At 44.8% G+C, this 21,345-nt stretch overlaps 1 protein-coding gene across 1 annotated transcript in view; it reads right to left on the reverse strand.

The window, feature by feature from the left end:
* Positions 1–2,827: 2,827 nt before the first annotated feature.
* Positions 2,828–21,345, reverse strand: part of SCNN1A (sodium channel epithelial 1 subunit alpha) — a 108,710-nt gene continuing 90,192 nt past the window's right edge. Inside the window, exons 12-13 of the mRNA XM_075348339.1 lie at positions 20,828–20,903; positions 2,828–6,160 (exon numbers count right to left, since the gene is read on the reverse strand). Of these exons, the coding sequence (XP_075204454.1) occupies positions 5,765–6,160; positions 20,828–20,903 (472 nt within the window). The 3' untranslated portion in view covers positions 2,828–5,764. The remainder of the gene's footprint in view (positions 6,161–20,827; positions 20,904–21,345) is intronic.

The following is a 21,345-nucleotide window of genomic DNA, read 5'->3' on the forward strand; positions in this document are numbered from 1 at the left end:
TCATCACTAGTTACGAGTACCGAGCACCCGAGCATGGTAGTACCCGCTCAATACTAGTTACGAGTACCAAGCACCCGGGCATGGTAGTGCTCCCTCATCACTAGTTACGAGTACCGAGCACCCGAGCATGGTAGTGCCCGCTCATCACTAGTTACGAGTACCGAGCACCTGAGCATGGTAGTGCCCGCTCATCACTAGTTACGAGTACAGAGCACCCGAGCATGGTAGTGCCTGGTCACCACTAGTTACGAGTACAGAGCAACTGAGCATGGTAGTGCCCACTCATCACTAGTTACCAGTACTGAGCACCCGAGCATGGTAGTGGTCGCTCATCACTAGTTACGAGTACAGAGCACCCGAGAATGGTAGTGCCCGCTCATCACTAGTTACGAGTACTGAGCACCTGAGCATGGTAGTGCTCACTCATCACTAGTTACAACTCGTAACTTATGAGACCCGAGCATGGTAGTGCTCGCTCATCACTACTCCCCACCAAACAAAAAGGATTGGCTGGTGAGAATCCAATGGCCGGATCTTTCTCATCCTCCGACATCATCTGTTGGGGAAGAGTTGGGAGACCTACATACACATTAGATGATCAGTCAATCCCGACAAAATTGGCCAGTTTGGTTGGCTTTTATCTAATGTGTATGGGTGCCTTTAGTATCTTTTGCAATGTAGGGAGGTTTCTCCAGCAGCAAGCTACCCCCCAGCTAAAAAAGCTGTTGCCCCGACACCCCGGCAGTGTCGTTTAAAAGAGATAATTGTGGTGATAATAGTTTGTGACGCCACCTGTGGTACTCGGCCAGACATTGCCGCCGCTGCGAGATGGGAACCGTCTGGGGCAGATAGTGACGCACCTTGGTTGGTTTAGCTCTCCACAGGTAAAGCTGGGCCCCAGGGCTGTTGGGAGTAGTAGTCTTTGTAATTGATGGAGGGACTTAACGTTGGGGTGCAGGACTGAGGACGCCGATAATAACTAGACAACACAAGGGACGTAGTTTCCTTTACCTTTTACTTGGTAGATGATGGTACAAGCCTGGGAGACTGGTCCAGTAGGTAAGGGAGGTCCGGTCAGCCTGGAAGCAATTGAGGGGATCCACCTAGCCAGGTGGGTTCGGAGGCTTTCCTGCTTGCGCTGTGATGTGTGGATCCCTGCATCTTGAAGCTACACTGAGACCATCTCCCTTGTGTTCTGGTTCTCACCCGTATGGCAGGCAGCGCGAGTCCTTTACTGATGCCGCTCTTTTGTCACGAGTCCTGGCTCTATTATGCTGCTGTGCCCCGGGCGCTCTGTGGGCCAGGAGACTTGCAATCTCCTACCCTCCGGATTCTGCTGCAGGTGTCGCGGGCGGAGGAGGGGACGCTGCGCTCTCCCACTGCTCGGGTCCGGCTGCTGCTGCTGCTCGGTGGTGGCTCGAGCGGTGGGCCGGATCCCGGGGACTCGAGCGGCGCTCCTCGCCCGTGAGTGAAAAGGGGGTGGTTTGGTTTTAGGGATATTGTCCGTGACGCCACTCACGGTTGTGGTGAAGTTGTGACACCACCGCTGCTTTGGACGGGGATCCCGGGAACGATGACAGGGAGCAGCTTGGATGTTGTTTTCTCCCCTCCGTGGGTAGGGGGTTTGGTTGTCCCGGGGCCCGGTGAGGGGTAGGGTTGGCAGGCGGGTTACGGGGCCTGGTGAGGTGCAGGGTCGTGAGGGCAGCGCGGTGCCGCACGGCACGATGGTACTCACTCAGCCAGTAATTTACACGGAGTCTCTGGTCAAACAAACGGCTGGATGGACGGGACCCACAGGCGGTTGCGGTGTTTTTCCCCTGACCCCAGGTTGGTAGTGTAAGTCCTTTCCTTCACCTTCGTGTACGCTCCTCCTGCGCTCCGGTTTCCAGCTGGCTCCCCGGTTCGGTACCGGACGGGCCACTACCCTGTCCCGGCTACCTACGGTTCCACCAAGACTGTCTTCCCGGCTCCTGCAGACGGCCACTACCGTCTGCCCCACTGGCTACACGAGGGACCTAGGCTCCAACCTAGGCCCCAGTGTGCGTCTGCCTCTCTGCAGACCTCCTCTCTCTTCCTCTGCCTGGACTTGTCTCCGTTGTTTCCTGCCTCAGACCAGCTAGACTCCTGGGTGGGCGTCTCCATCTGCCTGACTACGCCCACCTGGTGTGTCTGTCTGAACCCGAGGGAGGAAATCAGGTCTCACTGGGGATGTCTGCTGTGAACTGCTGGGGGTGGGGGTGTGTGTGTGTTGTTACCTGTGGCCCCTGGCTTGTCCAGGGCGCCACACAGGGACTTCAGTACCCACGCAGCCTTGGGCTCCATTGCCCTGTTCTCTGTGCTCGGTCCTGAGGAAACTTTAGTGCAGTCTTGTCTCCACTCATGACTTGTTCTCCTTAGGTTCACTTTCTGTCTGTGTGTATTCCTAACTCCTTCTCCATGCCAGAATGCATAGGGAAGCTCCCTTCAAACCAAGTTCTTGAGCTCCCCCTTCTGGTCCGGAGTAGGAAGTGTTGAATGCTGGAGTACCTAGCATGGGAAACCCACCCCCTTGCTACCAGGCATAGTATCACCCCTTGTAAGGAGGGCAATATTACTATGGCAACCGGACCACTGGGGTGCCACATATGCATTCTCGCTTCCTCTGAGCATGCATGTGTTTTTAATATGGAGAATGGCATGAAAAGAACCAAAGGGATAAGAGGTGAATCTCAACAGATCATGATATAACATAGTCGGATGGTTCTACCCAAACTGGCGTTTTTTGCTGACCTTGCAATATTAGGTCAACGAATGACTGATGATGATCACACATTTCATTGCAGTCATGAATCAGGAATCTGTTTTTATTGTTTTTTATTCGAGTGATTACATATTAGTTGTACAGAAAATGGTTAAATTAGTGTTGATTTGTACAATGCATGAAAGAAGAGGAAATAACACTTGATTAAAAAAGGAAACCTCCCCCCATCCCCCTCCCCCGCTCCTCTGTACAGACGAGGTCAAGAACCTCTGCGTTATTACAATCACACATCTAGTGTTTTGGAACGATTTACTAATCAGGAGCGTACATCAATATTAGAGCTTTGTAAGAGCGGATATAACATGGTCTCCAGTTATAAGGAGGTAGAGCAGGACGTCTGACTCCTACGGTCCATTGCTGGTCTGTACAAAATACTGTAACATCACGATCTGGGGGAAAAAATTACACTGCACTATAGTATCCACATTAAACATTGTATGGTGGTATTATTTAAACCCTACATGCCAGTGGGCGGCAGAACCTGTTAGTGTTATGTGGATATACTATATTATTATTATTTTAAAAACTGTATGGTGGTGGTACGGTATTATTTGGGCACTAAGTGGCAGCATTATATTAACACTGACTGTATAAAATAAGTCATTTCCATTTTTATTCAATTATGGAACAATCCCATTGATAGATTTCCTTATATCTTGATTAATAATATTCATTTAGTATTATAAATAATTGGAAAACGTATAATTAAGGAATCAATTTTTATCATTGATTTTTTTATTACATGGATATTATGCCTTTCTATGATGCATTAATCAGACGTGTGAATGATTTAGTGTATATAAAGCAGATCGTCTGTTTTTCCTGTTTTTTTTTTATGAATTAAGTTCAGGAAACTTGACCGCATTGTTCTTTCTTTGGTTTCTTCCTGTCTCTGCAATCAAATTTCCTTTCCCTTTTCCCATGCCTCTGCTACTTGACAATGCATTTTTTTATTTATTTTTTTAAATGCTGTTTTGCAAGCGGGATCTTCCTGGTGGATTGATAGTGTTATGCTCAGTATTCTGAAACAATCAGAAGTCTTTTCCCTTCTCCTCTTCCTCCCCTCTCACAGCATGCAATGCTCTGATCCAATCGGATGACTCCCCACTTCTGCTCTACCTCCCCTCTCACAGCATGCAATGCTCTGATCCAATTGGATGACTCCCCAGTTCTGCTCCTCCTCCCCTCTCACAGCATGTGATACTTTGATCCAATCAGATATTTTCCCACATCTGCTTTTCCTCCCCTCTCATCCCATGTAATACTCTGATCCAATCAAATATCTCCCCATTTCTGCTCCTCCTCCTTTTTCACAGCATGTGATGCTCTGATCCAATCAGACATATTTATCCTGCTTTTCCTCTCCTCTTACAGCATGCAATGCTGTGATCCAATCAGGTGTCTCTTTCCATCTGCTCCTCCTCCCCTCTCACAGCATGTGATGCTCTTGATCCAATCAGTCTCCCCACTTCTGCTCCTCCTCCCATCTCACAGCATGTGATGAAGTGATCCAATCAGATATATTCCCTCTTCTGCTTTTCCTCCCCTCTAACCCCATGTGATACTCTGATCCAATCAAATATTTCCCCATTTGTGATCCTCCTCCTTTTTCACAGCATGTGATGCTCTGATCCAATCAAATGTTTCCCCACTTCTTTTGCTCCTCCTCTTTTACAGCATGTGAGGCTCTGATCCAATCAAATATTTCAAAATTCTGCTCCTTCTCCCCTCTTATAGCATGTGATGCTCTGATCCAATCAGACATATTTATCCTGATTTTCCTCCCCTCTCACAGCATGCAATGCTGTGATCCAATCAGGTGTCTCTCTCCATCTGCTCCTCTTCCCCTCTCACAGCATGTGATGCTCTTAATCCAATCAGATGTCTTCCCCTTCTGATCTTCCTCCCCTCTCACAGAATGCAATGCTTTGATCCAATCAGATGTCTCTATCTTTCTGCTCCTCCTCCCCTCTCACAGCATGCAGTCTCACTAACACAGAAAGAGGGAAAATGCAGCAGCATCCCCCTCCTCCTACTTTTTTTTTTACTTTATTTCATAGATTTTTTTTTCAAAGGCATAGACGTTTTCACATAGAGGGAACAACTAAATTAATTGCTGGAAGGTGAGAAAGATGACACTTTTACATTGTTTTACAAAGTTATGTAGTATTGATATTTTTAAATTAAAGTAGAAAGATTTCCCAAATTAGAACGACCTCCTGAGTTGTTTCATCATTATAGGGTTTTTCTAACTACATTTTTTTTTATAATAAAAATGGGCTCATGGGAGTATTGAAAAAGATGAGATGCTCATCTACTGGACCCTGCCATTCTGCGGCAATGCTGACTGTTTTCCCCCACTAGTCTTCTGATTTCCTCTTCTGGCTGGTGGTCATGTGACTGCTGCAGCCAATAAGCGGCCATTGCTTGGCTGCAGCCTCTACATTCTCTTTGAACAAGAAATTAAATTGTGATTGGACGGAATGTTAACACTGCAGCTAATCAGAGGCCAATGATTGGCTGCAGAGTTTACAAGATGTCTCACAGCTGGGAAGAATTAATCAGGAGACCAACAGGGTCACATGAAGGGGAGAATATCGAGGGTCGGGCCAAGATTAATCGTTCTGTTTTGTTTTTTATTTTAAAAAAAGTAGTAAAAACCCTTGTAAGTAACATTTCTTAGCATGATTTATCTTTTTCTTTTGGATATTGTAGTAAATTTACTTTCAATTCTATGTAATAAGGTAATGTAAGGTGTGATTTTTGTTTCCATCTAAATCAAAACATTTTGGGGTCAGGAAATTGACTTTTTAACTTGTTTTGATGACTGATAACTACAAAGAGAAATTAGGTCAAGTTTGGTCAGCGTCATAAATTCCCATGTCTTATTTAACCTTTTACCCTATACCTCTGCTCTTTTATATACTGATTTAGTTCTATTTGCTCTACCTATTTCCGCCCTTCTTATTCTTCCCTCCATGGAGCCTCAGAACGATATGAAACATGACTGCGAAGACTGGAATTACGAGAGGATCCTCCACCCACAGATCTCAAGTCGAGACTCTCATAGGCCGGAGGTGGAGTGATATCAGCTACGACTCTAAATTGACTTTGTGAAGGGGCGTCATGTAGATTCTGAGGGATCGGGTGTTCCCTATGTCCATAGGAGGGGTCGGGCGTTGGCGCTCTTCCTGTCTCTTCCATTGACTCCTTAGTTTTGGTGAGGTAACGAGTAGCAAGGATCATCGCGCTGATGGCCACGACATCAAAGACCAACTCTACCATCTCCACCACTGAAAGGACTGAGGAGCCGAACCAAAGACTCCATTGGCTTCCAAGCAAAGATAGAAGCATCACCATCTGAGGAGAAAGAAAGATGGAAGCTGTTATTGTTTCATTATTAGTAAAGAAGCAATCAATAAGGGATTTATAAGAGCTATATCACAAGTATAAGGTCATTGAATGGCTCCAGCTCACGAGGCATCATGAAGACTAGCAACCAAGAGTCACATACTTGGAAAATTCAGAAATTGGTCGACATCTTCTCAGACGAAGAAGTATCAGGTAAAGTCATCCACGTGGTTGACATCTTCCCAGACGGAGAAGTATCAGTAAAGTCATCCACGTTGATGCACCGATATGCTTGTTTCAACAATGAAGGACCATTACGGTCTCTCATAGTTATCAAGTCATGGGAAGTCCTTGGTCAATGATTTCGTAAATCCTGGAGAACCACTTTCATGATCCTGTTCGGCAAGTTCTAGAGCAATCGAACTCCCCAATTATCGAATACAATATTAAAGACTTGACACAAAAAGTTCTCATTCCTTCTTCAAAAGGAACAGACTAATCAGGTCTTTTAGGGTGAATAGTATACCACCCACGTAGATCTCCCTTAGGCGCAAAGCTGTAAATTACAGGAGTCGCAATAAAACTTTCCAATCACATACAAATCTATATAGAGAGAAGTCTATGTCATGTCGACTCGACAGGTTTCAGATCTGTAAAAGGACTTACTTCCTCTAACCATCCTCCGCCATGATACAGTTCCTCTGTGAACTCGCTGATAATTATTAACAAGTCTTTATTTAAACTAGAAAATTGAACTTTTTCCCCTGATTCATTTTATGACTTTCCATATATTTTGCCCTATAAAATCATTCTGCAGCTACGCTTGTTTTATATAGGCAAACTAGGTAAGAGCCTAGGGTTGTACAGTTATGGAAAGTCGACCACTGGGGCCAAGATTGCCCTAATGTTGCAGACACTCTAAATTGATAAAACCCGAGACTAGACCGCTAAATTAATTCAGACCTCAGACCAGACCACTAAATTAATCGGATCCCCCCGATCAGACCTCCATGCCAGGTCTCGAAATCAAATCTTAAGCCAGACCTCCAAATTAAAGCAAACCTGTGAACAGGTTTTTTGACCCCAAATTAAAGTCCCTGTAGAGATGATTACTTCAATACCTACATATTATTAGTATTTGTCTCTGTTGTCTTGTAATCCATCTCAAATTCTTATTCAAATGAGCTCGTAAGTGCGTTGACTTGGTCTATAGTTACAGCTCTCCAGCCTCTCTTTCTTATTTTTCCTGGCCAGCCTCTTGCCAGTGATTGACTCTTCTTTTTGACTTGCCCCATTGCCGACATTTCACTCAGGCGCAGTCAATCTACGGGTTGTGCATGCGTAAGAACATCCTGATGACGTTCAGAGAGCTAGACTATCCATCTGTGCATATGCGGTCCGTGAGAATAAAGGTGTCTGCGTGAGATCTTAGGTGGGGAGCAGGTCACAGAGACTGATATCTCACGCAGGTGGTGGCATTCCTGGGGGAGCCGTATGCACACATAGATACTCTTAATCTTGCAACATGTTTAGAACATTGCAGCCCATGCGCCGTCCCCCGAGATTGATGGCTCTTGAGCGAGATGTTGGCCAGAGGAAGTATCACGATTCCTCTGTGCAGAGAATCTTGCACACTAGGAGATGCTCTGCTGCACTTTGCTGCACTACTGAGCTGGCAGTGACACGATTCCTCTGTGCAGAGCATCTTGCACTGGAGATGCTTTGCTGTATTTTCCTGAGCTACTGAGCTGCCAGTTTGACAGCGCAGGATTCCATGATGGTTCTGGGAGGTGCTGATTACTCAGGTGTTCCATCTTCCTGGTAACTGATCTGCTTCTTTACTGTTGCATGCTCTCCCAGAACCTTGCCAGTCGTACATTCTGGTTCAGTTGTTGTGCTGTTGGCCTGTGTTCCTGCTACTGTTCTAATCTATTGTTTCTTGACCCCGGACTGTTGTTTTGACTCCTCTCTGCCAGCTGCCTGTTCCTATCATGACTTCCTGGCTTTAGATCTCGGACCGTTATCTGACTACGTCTCAATTTACTCCCTGAATCTATTACGTGCCTTCCTGGAATTCTGACCTCTGGATTGTGACATGACTTCGCCTCTGTGTACTCCCTGAATCCATATGTGTCCTCCTGTTACCAGACCCCGGCTTCCCTGACTACTCTTCTGTTTGTATAACCAGTAAGTAGTGACTGCATTACAAGGAGCAGGTTACAGGAGGTCCGGCACGGAGAGGGGAAAGCAGGAGAGAGGACGGAGATCTGTGGATGCAAATCAAGCTCCTGCACTTGTCAGTCCCTTTGCATAAAATTTCTCCAATGGATCATGAAACAATAGAGACATGGACTTCCAAAGGTATGGAAGTAATCATTACAAGTACTGACGATGACGTTAATTTGTAAAGTGCCATGGAGTAAATGGTGCTATAATAATAAATATTAACAATAGTACCACACCACCTGCAAAAGCAAAAATGGAACACAACAGTTTTGCAAACTAACAAATGGCGCACCTTGGGAAAAGCCGAGGTTGCCCACTTGTAGCGCTGACTCTGCGTAAGTACAATACTCCCTAGACCGTGTGCCTTATATTTTTGTTTCCCATAGAAATTGAGACTAGGCAAATGGTTGACCCTGACGTGAAGGGATGGGGGAATGTATATGCAGCAGTGAGCACCAAGAGAGAGTATAAATGGGATATATATGCGTGGCAGGTCTTAATGAACCACCGGGACCATGGACGTATGTGGTGTCCGACTTTGGACTCAATTGCCCTCTGACGTGGGACTTTTTTCCCAGTATCAGACAAAACTATTTTCCATACTTTGCATAATCTTGCTTTTTAACAGTTGTATTTGATTCTTTATCGCTGAGTCTATCACAGCCGGAAATCCTTGTCACGTGCAGATAACGAGGTCATTGCCAGATACGGCGCACACATGAAAGCTCTGTGCAGATTGTGGTTCCAGAGACATTCAGTAAAAAGGAGAACCTGACACGAGACCACAAAGCTGTTGCACAAGATCAACGTGATAAGGCTGAGAATTCACAACCTTAACATCGGGGAAATATAGTTTCCCGGACATTAAAAGGGTTTACAACATATATAGATCATCAGATACATTGTTATGGAGGTCTCATGTGGTAATATTCCACCCAGGTGCCTATGTCTGGGGGACCCAAGGGATCTCAGGTCTTTTCATATCATGGGCCCAAGATATTCAAGTCATGATCCAGGCACCATTCACAATGCGTTTTGGCACTTTGTTTTCTCTTATGCCCACGTGAACCATTGGATGATGGCGTAAACAGAGGCCGTCTGGACTCAAGATTGTCTCATTGCACATTATGGCTTTGTTGGGGGTTCAACTGTGAATTCATGAAAATTGAGAACATCCAACAGAAGTGGCAAAGTTCTAAGTGGATGGTGCCTTAGGTGGCCTGTGGAGCTGCCAGTGGACTCATGAAGAGGAGGTCCTTATGTCCATTTTCATAGTTTGGGATAACCCTAGAAAGGCCTCACCGCAACATGTCCACTAGAATGAAATCCAACAAAAAGGAAATAACAACTTGAGTCTCCCCCAATGATTTATTTGCTATTACACTGAGCCCTATGTCCAGATGCACAACCATGGAATGTGGATTGGCCGTCAGATGGGGCCATGGTTATGTAAATAAAATATTGAAAAATCCCATATACTGGAATTTTTTTTTTTTTTTTTTAAAAAGTATGTGTCATGATGTGACTGCAGGATAGTGAGGGACAGGGGCTCATACAATGTCCTTCACACTAGGAGACCCTAGGCTATCTCTAACCTCCGGATTACCCCTGATGGTGGAGATGCTGGAGTCTCGTGCCTTATTATACTCCTGACCAGAACTAAACTGTTCCCACCCCCAAAGAAGGAAGGGGCAGGAAAGTGATGGCAACACAGATAAAGATGGACAGGGAAAAAACAAAATTCAGCCACACTGCAAACTCATAAGAACAAACAATAAGAAACTAAGGAGAAAAGTAAGAGAAGTAAGGCAGCAACAAAAGAAGAACAAGGGTTAATACCACAACCACTCACAGCAATAAAGTATTACAACTACCAGTAAGTCTGGATTGCAACGCTTCTCCAGACCAGTATAGAGAAGCTATACCTGGCATTATTGGAAGTGTCCAGCCAGCATACATAGGACGGGAGCGAATGTGAGTGGCTCCCCCACAACATGTGATCAAAGAAGACTAATAAGCAGCCCAGCAGGGATTAACTCTTGCTATCCTGCCTATGAACTACAAGTCTGTGGGTGGACACCCGAGTCTGCCTAAGCTGATCCCAGACATCAGAGAAGTCAGCAGGCAGAGTACCAGAATCTGTAGTCTCCACAGCTTCTAACACCGCCATGACAGTAGGTGATCTTTATAAAAAACTCCTTGTGACTGTATATCTAAAAGGGAAAAAGGTCTTTATATTTTTGGACTGGAAACCTGGCCACCTCTCTAACTCTTCTGGGTATGATGGTATCAGGTAGGGTAGGTTGGTGGTATGTGCGGACTAGTTCCAATATGATGGTATCAGGTAGGGTAGGTTGGTGGTAAGCGCGGACTAGTTCCAATATGATGGTATCAGGTAGGGTAGGTTGGTGGTATGTGCGGACTAGTTCCAATATGATGGTATCAGGTAGGGTAGGTTGGTGGTAAGCGCGGACTAGTTCCAATATGATGGTATCAGGTAGGGTAGGTTGGTGGTATGTGCGGACTAGTTCCAATATGATGGTATCAGGTAGGGTAGGTTGGTGGTAAGCGCGGACTAGTTCCAATATGATGGTATCAGGTAGGGTAGGTTGGTGGTATGTGCGGACTAGTTCCAATATGATGGTATCAGGTAGGGTAGGTTGGTGGTATGTGCGGACTAGTTCCAATATGATGGTATCAGGTAGGGTAGGTTGGTGGTATGTGCGGACTAGTTCCAATATGATGATATCAGGTAGGGTAGGTTGGTGGTATGTGCGGACTAGTTCCAATATGATGGTATCAGGTAGGGTAGGATGGTGGTATATGCGGACTAGTTCCAATATGATGATATCAGGTAGGGTAGGTTGGTGGTATGTGCGGACTAGTTCCAATATGATGGTATCAGGTAGGGTAGGTTGGTGGTATATGCGGACTAGTTCCAATATGATGGTATCAGGTAGGGTAGGTTGGTGGTAAGCGCGGACTAGTTCCAACATGATGGTATTAGGTAGGGTAGGTTGGTGGTATATGCGGACTAGTTCCAATATGATGGTATCACGTAGGGTAGGTTGGTGGTATATGCGGACTAGTTCCAATATGATGGTATCACGTAGGGTAGGTTGGTGGTATATGCGGACTAGTTCCAATATGATGGTATCAGGTAGGGTAGGTTGGTGGTAAGCGCGGACTAGTTCCAACATGATGGTATCAGGTAGGGTAGGTTGGTGGTATATGTGGACTAGTTCCAATATGATGATATCAGGTAGGGTAGGTTGGTGGTATGTGCGGACTAGTTCCAATATGATGGTATCAGGTAGGGTAGGTTGGTGGTATATGTGGACTAGTTCCAATATGATGATATCAGGTAGGGTAGGTTGGTGGTATATGCGGACTAGTTCCAATATGATGGTATCAGGTAGGGTAGGTTGGTGGTAAGCGCGGACTAGTTCCAACATGATGGTATCAGGTAGGGTAGGTTGGTGGTATGTGCGGACTAGTTCCAATATGATGGTATCAGGTAGGGTAGGTTGGTGGTATATGCGGACTAGTTCCAATATGATGGTATCAGGTAGGGTAGGTTGGTGGTATGTGCGGACTAGTTCCAATATGATGGTATCAGGTAGGGTAGGTTGGTGGTATATGTGGACTAGTTCCAATATGATGATATCAGGTAGGGTAGGTTGGTGGTATATGCGGACTAGTTCCAATATGATGGTATCAGGTAGGGTAGGTTGGTGGTAAGCGCGGACTAGTTCCAACATGATGGTATCAGGTAGGGTAGGTTGGTGGTATGTGCGGACTAGTTCCAATATGATGGTATCAGGTAGGGTAGGTTGGTGGTATATGCGGACTAGTTCCAATATGATGGTATCAGGTAGGGTAGGTTGGTGGTATGTGCGGACTAGTTCCAATATGATGGTATCAGGTAGAGTAGGTTGGTGGTAAGCGCGGACTAGTTCCAATAGGATGGTATCAGGTAGGGTAGGTTGGTGGTAAGCGCGGACTAGTTCCAATATGATGGTATCAGGTAGGGTAGGTTGGTGGTAAGCGCGGACTAGTTCCAATATGATGGTATCAGGTAGGGTAGGTTGGTGGTATATGCGGACTAGTTCCAATATGATGGTATCAGGTAGGGTAGGTTGGTGGTATGTGCGGACTAGTTCCAATATGATGGTATCAGGTAGGGTAGGTTGGTGTTATGTGCGGACTAGTTCCAATATGATGGTATCAGGTAGGGTAGGTTGGTGGTATGTGCGGACTAGTTCCAATATGATGGTATCAGGTAGGGTAGGTTGGTGGTATGTGCGGACTAGTTCCAATATGATGGTATCAGGTAGGGTAGGTTGGTGGTATATGTGGACTAGTTCCAATATGATGATATCAGGTAGGGTAGGTTGGTGGTATATGTGGACTAGTTCCAATATGATGGTATCAGGTAGGGTAGGTTGGTGGTAAGCGCGGACTAGTTCCAATATGATGGTATCAGGTAGGGTAGGTTGGTGGTATATGCGGACTAGTTCCAATATGATGGTATCAGGTAGGGTAGGTTGGTGGTATATGTGGACTAGTTCCAATATGATGATATCAGGTAGGGTAGGTTGGTGGTATATGTGGACTAGTTCCAATATGATGGTATCAGGTAGGGTAGGTTGGTGGTAAGCGCGGACTAGTTCCAATATGATGGCATCAGGTAGGGTAGGTTGGTGGTAAGCGCGGACTAGTTCCAATATGATGGTATCAGGTAGGGTAGGTTGGTGGTATGTGCGGACTAGTTCCAATATGATGGTATCAGGTAGGGTAGGTTGTTGGTAAGCGCGGACTAGTTCCAAAAGTAGTGGTGGCCCAAGGACATGTGCCCTATACGTTCTCCCTAAATTCCAGGCCTATTGCTTTAGATTTAGACCGGCTTTGCACACTACGACATTGCAGGTGCGATGTCGGTGGGGTCAAATCGATAGTGACGCACATCCGGCGTCGCAGTGGATATCGTAGTGTGCAGATCCTTTTTGATAAGATTAACGAGCGCAAAAGCGTCGTTATCGTATCATCAGTGTAGGCTCCGACAGTTCCATAATGCCGGTGCAGCGACAGGTACGATGTTGTTCCTCGTTCCTGCAGCCGCACACATCGCTGTGTGTGAAGCCGCAGGAGCGAGGAACATCTCCTACCTGCGTCCCGGCTGCAATGCGGAAGGACAGAGGTGGGTGGGATGTTTACGTCCCGCTCATCTCCGCCCCTCCGCTTCTATTGGCCGCCTGCCGTGTGATGTTGCTGTGACGCCGCACAACCCGCCCCCTTAGGAAGGAGGCGGATCGCCGGCCAGAGCGACGTCCCAGGACAGGTGAGTGCATGTGAAGCTGGCGTAGCGATAATGTTCGCTACGCCAGCAATCACAAGATATCGTACCTGCGACGGGGGCGGGGACTATCGCGCTTGACATCGCAGCATCGTCTTGCGATGTCGCAGCGTGCAAACTAGCCCTTAGACTTCAGATGCAACTTTTTGGATTACTATTTTTGGGGGGCTGTGTAAGGATTTGTTCCTTCGTCCATGCATATTCTTCCATGATTTTCCGACATAAACTCCATTCTGAATGCCTTTGTATGTACATCATGAGCTTTTTTGGGAATGAGATTTTTTCCTTCATATTCCAAACACTGAATAATTTTAGCAAAACCTTTGAACTTTGCTACATTTATTGCACCCCTGCCTCCAAAAAAGTTCTTCTGTGATAGTATAGTATTGTGCTATGTTCTGTAACAACAAATATATACATTCCACAGGGTAAAAGACTAAATGCAGGTATCTAATGACAGAGGCTTGGTAATGGAGGGAACCCTGTAATTAGGGAGAGCAGGAGAGATGGGTGTGGGACCCAGCACATCCATACCTAGATAATAAGATACAGACAGTCTCTTCTCAGATTTCGGGAGAACAGGTCACACCACGTCCCGTATGCAAATCATATTCCTCCAGCTCCAGCTCCCCACCTCCCCATATTCTCGATGAACTTTCCGCCATGCACTTCCCTAATTCTGTTCCTTAATCTTGTGTTACAAAATGCAAATTTACTGACGTCTTTACACCGTCATCCCCCCAAAATACTCGCCCCGGAAGCTGCGAGCCAGACACACAACCCATAACACACATCACTACTTACTGACGGCCACACAAGTTTTTCCTTTTGTGTTACATTTTTGATAGTTCCGTCCTCACAGCAGCATTTGTAATATCCCTATATTAGGATATATATTGTCTTATATAACTTTTATTATCGCTTCCTTGGAGGAAAAGTGGCTGGAATGGGAAAAAAAAAGGAAATTCAATTGTGATTTATATATATATATATATATATATATATATATATATATATATATATATATATATAAAATCTTTGGTATCCAATGGACACATTTTGTTTCCTCAGGGTCGGGAATCTTATGCCATAATAAATGTATATTGTTCCTTTGTTTTATTACTTTTTCACCATAAAAATAATATTTAATTAATTATTTTGTGTTGGAGATAGCGCATCTTTCCTGATGGAGCTTTGTCGGGGCTCGTCTTCTTGTTGAGCGACTTGTGTTTTTTATTGAAATGTTTTTAGGGGAATTTTTATTGCGTTTTATTTTGTTTGTTTTTTTTAGTGGCAGGATATACAAAACCGCAAATTCTTATGTTATGATAATATGTCATAAAAGGGTGAAGGGGTTAAAGTACAATATCCATGGCATAGCCTTAAGGCCCTGTCACACACACAGATAAATCTGTGGCAGATCTGTGGCAGATCTGTGGCAGATCTGTGGCAGATCTGTGGCAGATCTGTGGCAGATCTGTGGCAGATCTGTGGCTACAGTGAAATTGTGGACAATCAGTGGCAGGTTTGTGGCTGTGTACAAATGGAACAATATGTCCATGATTTCACTGCAACCACAGATCTGCCAAAGATTTATCTCTGTGTGTGACGGGGCCTTTAGTCAATGAAAAGTACAAAACTTGTCCCAGGGGAACCCCCGATAATACCAGCATGGTACAGCACGGTGGCTCGGTGGTTAGCACTGTACAGTGGATCACTGGTTAGCACTGTACGGTGGCTCAGTGGTTAATATTGCACACTGGTTCAGTGGTTAGCACTGTATAGTGGCTCAGTGGTTAGCACTGTATGTTGGATCCCTGGTAACACTGTACAGTGGATCACTGGTTAGCACTGTATGGTGGATAAGTGGCTCATTGGTTAGCACTGAAGGTGGGTCATTGGTTAAAACTGTATGGTGGCTCGGTGGTTAGCACTGAGTGGTGGTTTAGTGGTTAGCACTGTATGGTTGCTCAGCAGTTAGCACTGAGCGGTGGTTTAGTGGTTAGCACTATATGATGGCTCAGTGGTTATCAGTGTCCAGTGGTTAGTGGTTACTACTGTATGGTGACTCAGTGGTTAGCACTGTACGGGAGCCCAGTGGTTAGCACTGTATAGCTGCTCAGTGGTTAGTACTATTGCAGTGCTGGGGTCCTGGGTTCAAATTCTAAAAAGGACAACATTTGCATGGAGTTTGTATGTTCTCCCTTTGGGTTTCCTCCCAGAGACATATTGAATTTAGATTGTGAGCCCCAATGGGGACAGTGATGATGATGATGATGATGATGATGTCTGTAAAGCATTGTGCTATACAAGAGAGTAAAGTAAATAAAAAATAATATGTATTTCCCATAGACTGTAATAGAAAGGGGACATGGGAGCCTCATTACCATAACTGATGTGAGGCCGATTAGGCACAACTACTATGGGTAAGGCGTGTAGGTATTTCATTCAACCCCCCCTTTATAAGGCCTCTTTCACATGCACGTGTGTCCGGTACGTGTTTGGCAGTTTTCTCATGTACCGGAGACACGTACACACGTAGACCTAGGTATTCCTATAGTTTTGGACACACGTAAGTATTTGCCCACGGAACGTGTGTCCGTTCCGTACTTACTGTGTCCGTGTGTTTCTCACGCTGACATGTCTGTTTTCTCTCCAGTATCACACGTAATGCAAACGGACCACATGGATGTGTTCCGTGTGACACGCACCGGAGAGAAGACATGTGTCTCGGAAAAAAAACAAAACTGTACTCACCTTCTCCTGCCCTGCAGTCTCTGCCGCTGCTGTCACTTGCTGCCGACCGCCGCTCATTATGCTCATTGAATATTCACTTCACTGCGGCCGGAAGCAGCAGCAGCGGGGAGTCTGCAGGACCGGAGACCGAAGATCAGCACCACGGACAGCGAAGCTAGGGACAGGTGAGCAGAAAGTTCCTGTTCTCCGTGTGTTATCACGAATAACACACAGAGAACACACGTAGCCCATAAACACGGCTCATGGAGGGCAAAACGCACCTCTGACACGTCCATGAGAAACGTGCGTGGTTTTTCACGAACGTGTGAAAGAGGCTTAAGTCAGTGACTGATATCCAGTAATACTGAACTTATAGGCACAAAACAAAGCAGGGTGTGTCCTGAAAATCACATCATTTCCATGAAAACGAGCATACGTAGCAGAGCGGAAGGTACTACTCTGTTCTTGACTTATTAGAAGAAGTCTTCGGTGACACGACTTTCCACCGCCCACGTCCTTCGCTTCATGACTTCTGAAGACCTTCCACCTACTATATTTCCACCACGCGCCTCTCTCGACAGAACAACTTCTAGAAACCATTTATTTATTAGCTGGACGCCTTCATGGTCATCCATGATCCAACCAAAGTCTGAATGGCTGCGAGTGACAACGCCGTGTCTACATTTAGCCGTAACTTTGTCCATTAGTGGCCGCATCCTTTGCTACAAATCAACAACCTGAGGATATAGACCACGGCCAAGATGAATAATCTAAATATGATGAATGGTTACAATGAGGACCTCAATGATCATAAATTCATGACCTTTACGTGTGGAAAAAACATTTTCTGCAAGAAGTCATAAGATAAGTGCGAGTATTGGTCTTGGGTGTATATATAATGTAGAGACGCCAGCGAAAGCAACTACTCAACAGCAACTTGTGTCTCCAGATATCAACAGGAGAATAGTTCAAGAGACTGTCGTGAACATACACACATCCATACACAAACACATAAAGTACAGACCACAAATTTGGACACACCTTCTCATTCAAAGCGTTTTCTTTATTTTCAGGACTCTGAAAATTGTAGATTCACATTGAAGACATCAAAACTATGAAATAACACATGTGGAATGAAATACTTAACAAAAAAGTGTGAAACAACTGAAAATATGTCTTATATTCTAGGTTCTTCACAGTAGCCACCTTTTGCTTTGATTACTGCTTTGCACACTCTTGGCATTCTCTTGATGAGCTTCAAGAGGTAGTCACCGGAAATGGTTTTCCCACAGTCTTGAAGGAGTTCCCAGAGATGCTTAGCACTTGTTGGCCCTTTTGTCTTCACTCTGCGGTCCAGCTCACCCCAAACCATCTCGATTGGGTTCAGGTCTGGTGACTGTGGAGGCCAGGTCATCTGGCGTAGCACCCCATCACTCTCCTTCGTAGTCAAATAGCCCTTACACAGCCTGGAGGTGTGTTTGGGGTCATTGTCCTGTTGAAAAATAAATTATGGTCCAACTAAACGCAAATTGGATAGAATAGCATGCGGCTGCAAGATGCTGTGGTAGCCATGCTGGTTCAGTAAGCCTTCAATTTTGAATAAATCCCCAACAGTGTCACCAGCAAAGCCCCCCCACACCATCACACCTCCTCCTCCATGCTTCATGGTGGGAACCAGCCATGTAGAGTCCATCCGTTCACCTTTTCTTCAAAGACACGGTGGTTGGATCCAAAGACCTCAAATTTGGACTCATTAGACCAAAGCACAGATTTCCACTGGTCTAATGTCCATTCCTTGTGTTCTTTAGCCCAAACACGTTTCTTCTGCTTGTTGCCTGTGCTTTGCAGTGGTTTCCTAGCAGATATTTTATTATGAACGCCTGCTGCACAAAGTCTCCTCTTAACAGTTGTTTTAGAGATGTGTCTGCTTCTAGAACTCTGTGTGGCATTGACCTAGTCTCTAATCTGAGCTGCTGTTAACCTGCGATTTCTGAGGCTGGTGACTCGGATAAACTTATCCTCCGCAGCAGAGGTGACTCTTGGTCTTCCTTTCCTGGGGCGGTCCTCATGTGAGCCAGTTTCTTTGTAGCGTTTGATAGTTTTTGCCACTGCACTTGGGGACATTTTCAAAGTTTTCCCAATTTTTCGGACTGACTGACCTTCATGGCCACTCGTTTTTCTTTACTCAGCTGCTTTTTTCTTGCCATAATACAAATTCTAACAGTCTATTCAGTAGGACTATCAGCTGTGTATCCACCAGACTTCTGCAGAACACAACTGATTGTCCCAACCCCATTTATATGGCAAGAAATCCCACTTATTAAACCTGACAGGGCACACCTGTGAAGTGAAAACCATTTCCGGTGACTGCCTCTTGAAGCTCATCAAGAGAATGCCAAGAGTGTGCAAAGTAGTAATCAAAGAAGGTGGCTACCTAGAATATAAGACATATTTTCAGTTGTTTCACAGTTTTTTGTTAATGATTTCATTCCACATGTGTTAATTTATAGTTTTGATGTCTTCAATGTGAATCTACATTTTCAGAGTCATGAAAACAAAGTAAACTCTTTGAATGAGAAGGTGTGTCCAACTTTTGGTCTGTACTGTACATATACACACACACACACACACACACACAAACACACATACACACAAATACACACACACATACATATACATACACACATACATATACATACACACACACACACATATACTCACAAACACACATACATATACATACACACATACATATACATACACACACACACATATACACACACACATACATATACATACACACATACATACACACAAACACACATACATATACATACACACATACATATACATACACACACACGCACACATACATATACATACATATACATACACACACACACCCATATACACACACACACACGCACACATACATATACATACACACACATACACAGACATACACACCCTCAGCTTTATATATTAGATTGTTTGTAAAGTGATGGAAGATGAGCAGAACCACATTTGGAAACTACCTTTTATTGTCTATTGTGTGGAAACAAAGTCAATGCTTTTATAAAATGTCTGTAATCTGTGTTTCCCGGATGTGAGGCTTCCCTTTTTTACGTGAATCTCCCGAATTCCCAAAATGGTTGGCAAATTTCCTGGGTGCCGTACAAAGCTATTGCAAACCAGCCTTCCAACAAAGAGTTAATTCCCACGACAGTGGCCCCATACACATACTCAGTGGCAGGGAACACAGCATAGATTAGGGCGTGGCTTAGGAATGGGGTGTGGTCAATGAAAAAAAATTGTGTTAATTGCAAAAAAATCACCACAAATTTAATTTAAAACAATTTAGAAATGTTGTAATTTATCCTTTAAAAGCATAAAGTTGTGACTGAGTGTCACAAGGAGGTTTTTGCAGGCATCGCAAGCTGTCATAGCTGCTTCAGGATCTGTGGAAACTACAGATTCTGGTCCCTCTGCCTGCTAACTTCTCTGAGGTCTGCGACCAGCACAGGGAGACATAAGCATCGAGCCACAGGCTTAGACAGGATAGCAAGAGTTAATCTCTGCTGGGCTGCTTGTTAGCCTCTTTCATCACATACTGTGGGGGAGCCAATCACGTTCACTCCCCTCCAATATATGCTGGATGGACTATTCCATTAATGCCAGCTATAGCTTACCTATACTGATCTGGTGAGGTGTTGTGATCCAGACTTACTGAACGTTGTTGTACATTATTGCTGGGGTGTCAACTATTTGATGTCTTTTTGTTGCAGCCTTCCTGCTTTTGCTTTTCTCTTTAGTCTCTTACTGTTTGTTCCGTTTAAGTTTGCAGCGTGTCTGAGTTTTGTTTTTTTCCCTGTCTTACCATCACAATCCTGGCCCTACCTTCCCTGAGGAGCTTGGGGACAGAATAGATTTGGACAAGAGAATAGGCAGGCACGGGACTCAGGCATCTCCACCATTAGGAGTAACCCTGAGGTTAGGGAATGCCTAAGGTGCCCTAGCAGGAGAGACAGCATAAGAGCCCCTGTCCCTTGCTATCCTGCAGTCATCTGCAGTCATCCCATGACAAGACACCTTATTTAATACTTACATTTTTATGAAATTATCTGTTAACTTTCTTTGCACAATGTAAACTTCATTTTACAGCTTTCTTTTCTCATTCTTAGGGCTAATGTATATGACAAAGCATGTTTCAGAGTATTACCTATGGTGCTGCACAGCCTCCGTGTGCTGCCATAAAGGCTCCATTAGTATTTTTCGTATTTATGCTGTAGAACCAATGTTATCCCTATACACCCATGGTCTGCCTTGATTTTTTTTTGTCGTAATTTCTGTCCACTTACATTAATTGTAGCAGATTCCTCAATGTTTTTGTAGTTCATTTCTTCAAAGTAAATGTTGAGTTTTGCTACTCCATTCCTGTCAAAACGAGAAACAAAAGATAAAAAGTGAAAATTCTGAAACCAAGAGGGAGAGTCCAGGCGAAAGTGATGAGGGAGAGAACTGGACTACTGCAATAAAACTCCCATTTACCAAGACTAGAAGTATGACACAGACACATAGACAGAGACAGACACATAGACAGAGACACACAGACGGAGACAGACAGAGAGACAGACAGAGAGAGACACATAGACAGAGACACAGACAGAGAGAGACAGGGAGAGAGACAGACAGAGAGACAGACAGAGAGACAGACAGAGACAGACAGAGAGAGACAGAGAGGGAGAGAGACAGACACATAGACAGAGACAAACTCTATAAATTGCTGGCACTTCCTAATCTTATAGTCTGAACTGGTGCATACTGAACATGCTAAGAAACTCATATTTTTCAAAGAAAGTTTTTCACATTTTCTTAG

This window comes from Anomaloglossus baeobatrachus, chromosome 5 (genome assembly GCF_048569485.1).
Source record: "Anomaloglossus baeobatrachus isolate aAnoBae1 chromosome 5, aAnoBae1.hap1, whole genome shotgun sequence".
Taxonomy (NCBI): domain Eukaryota; kingdom Metazoa; phylum Chordata; class Amphibia; order Anura; family Aromobatidae; genus Anomaloglossus; species Anomaloglossus baeobatrachus.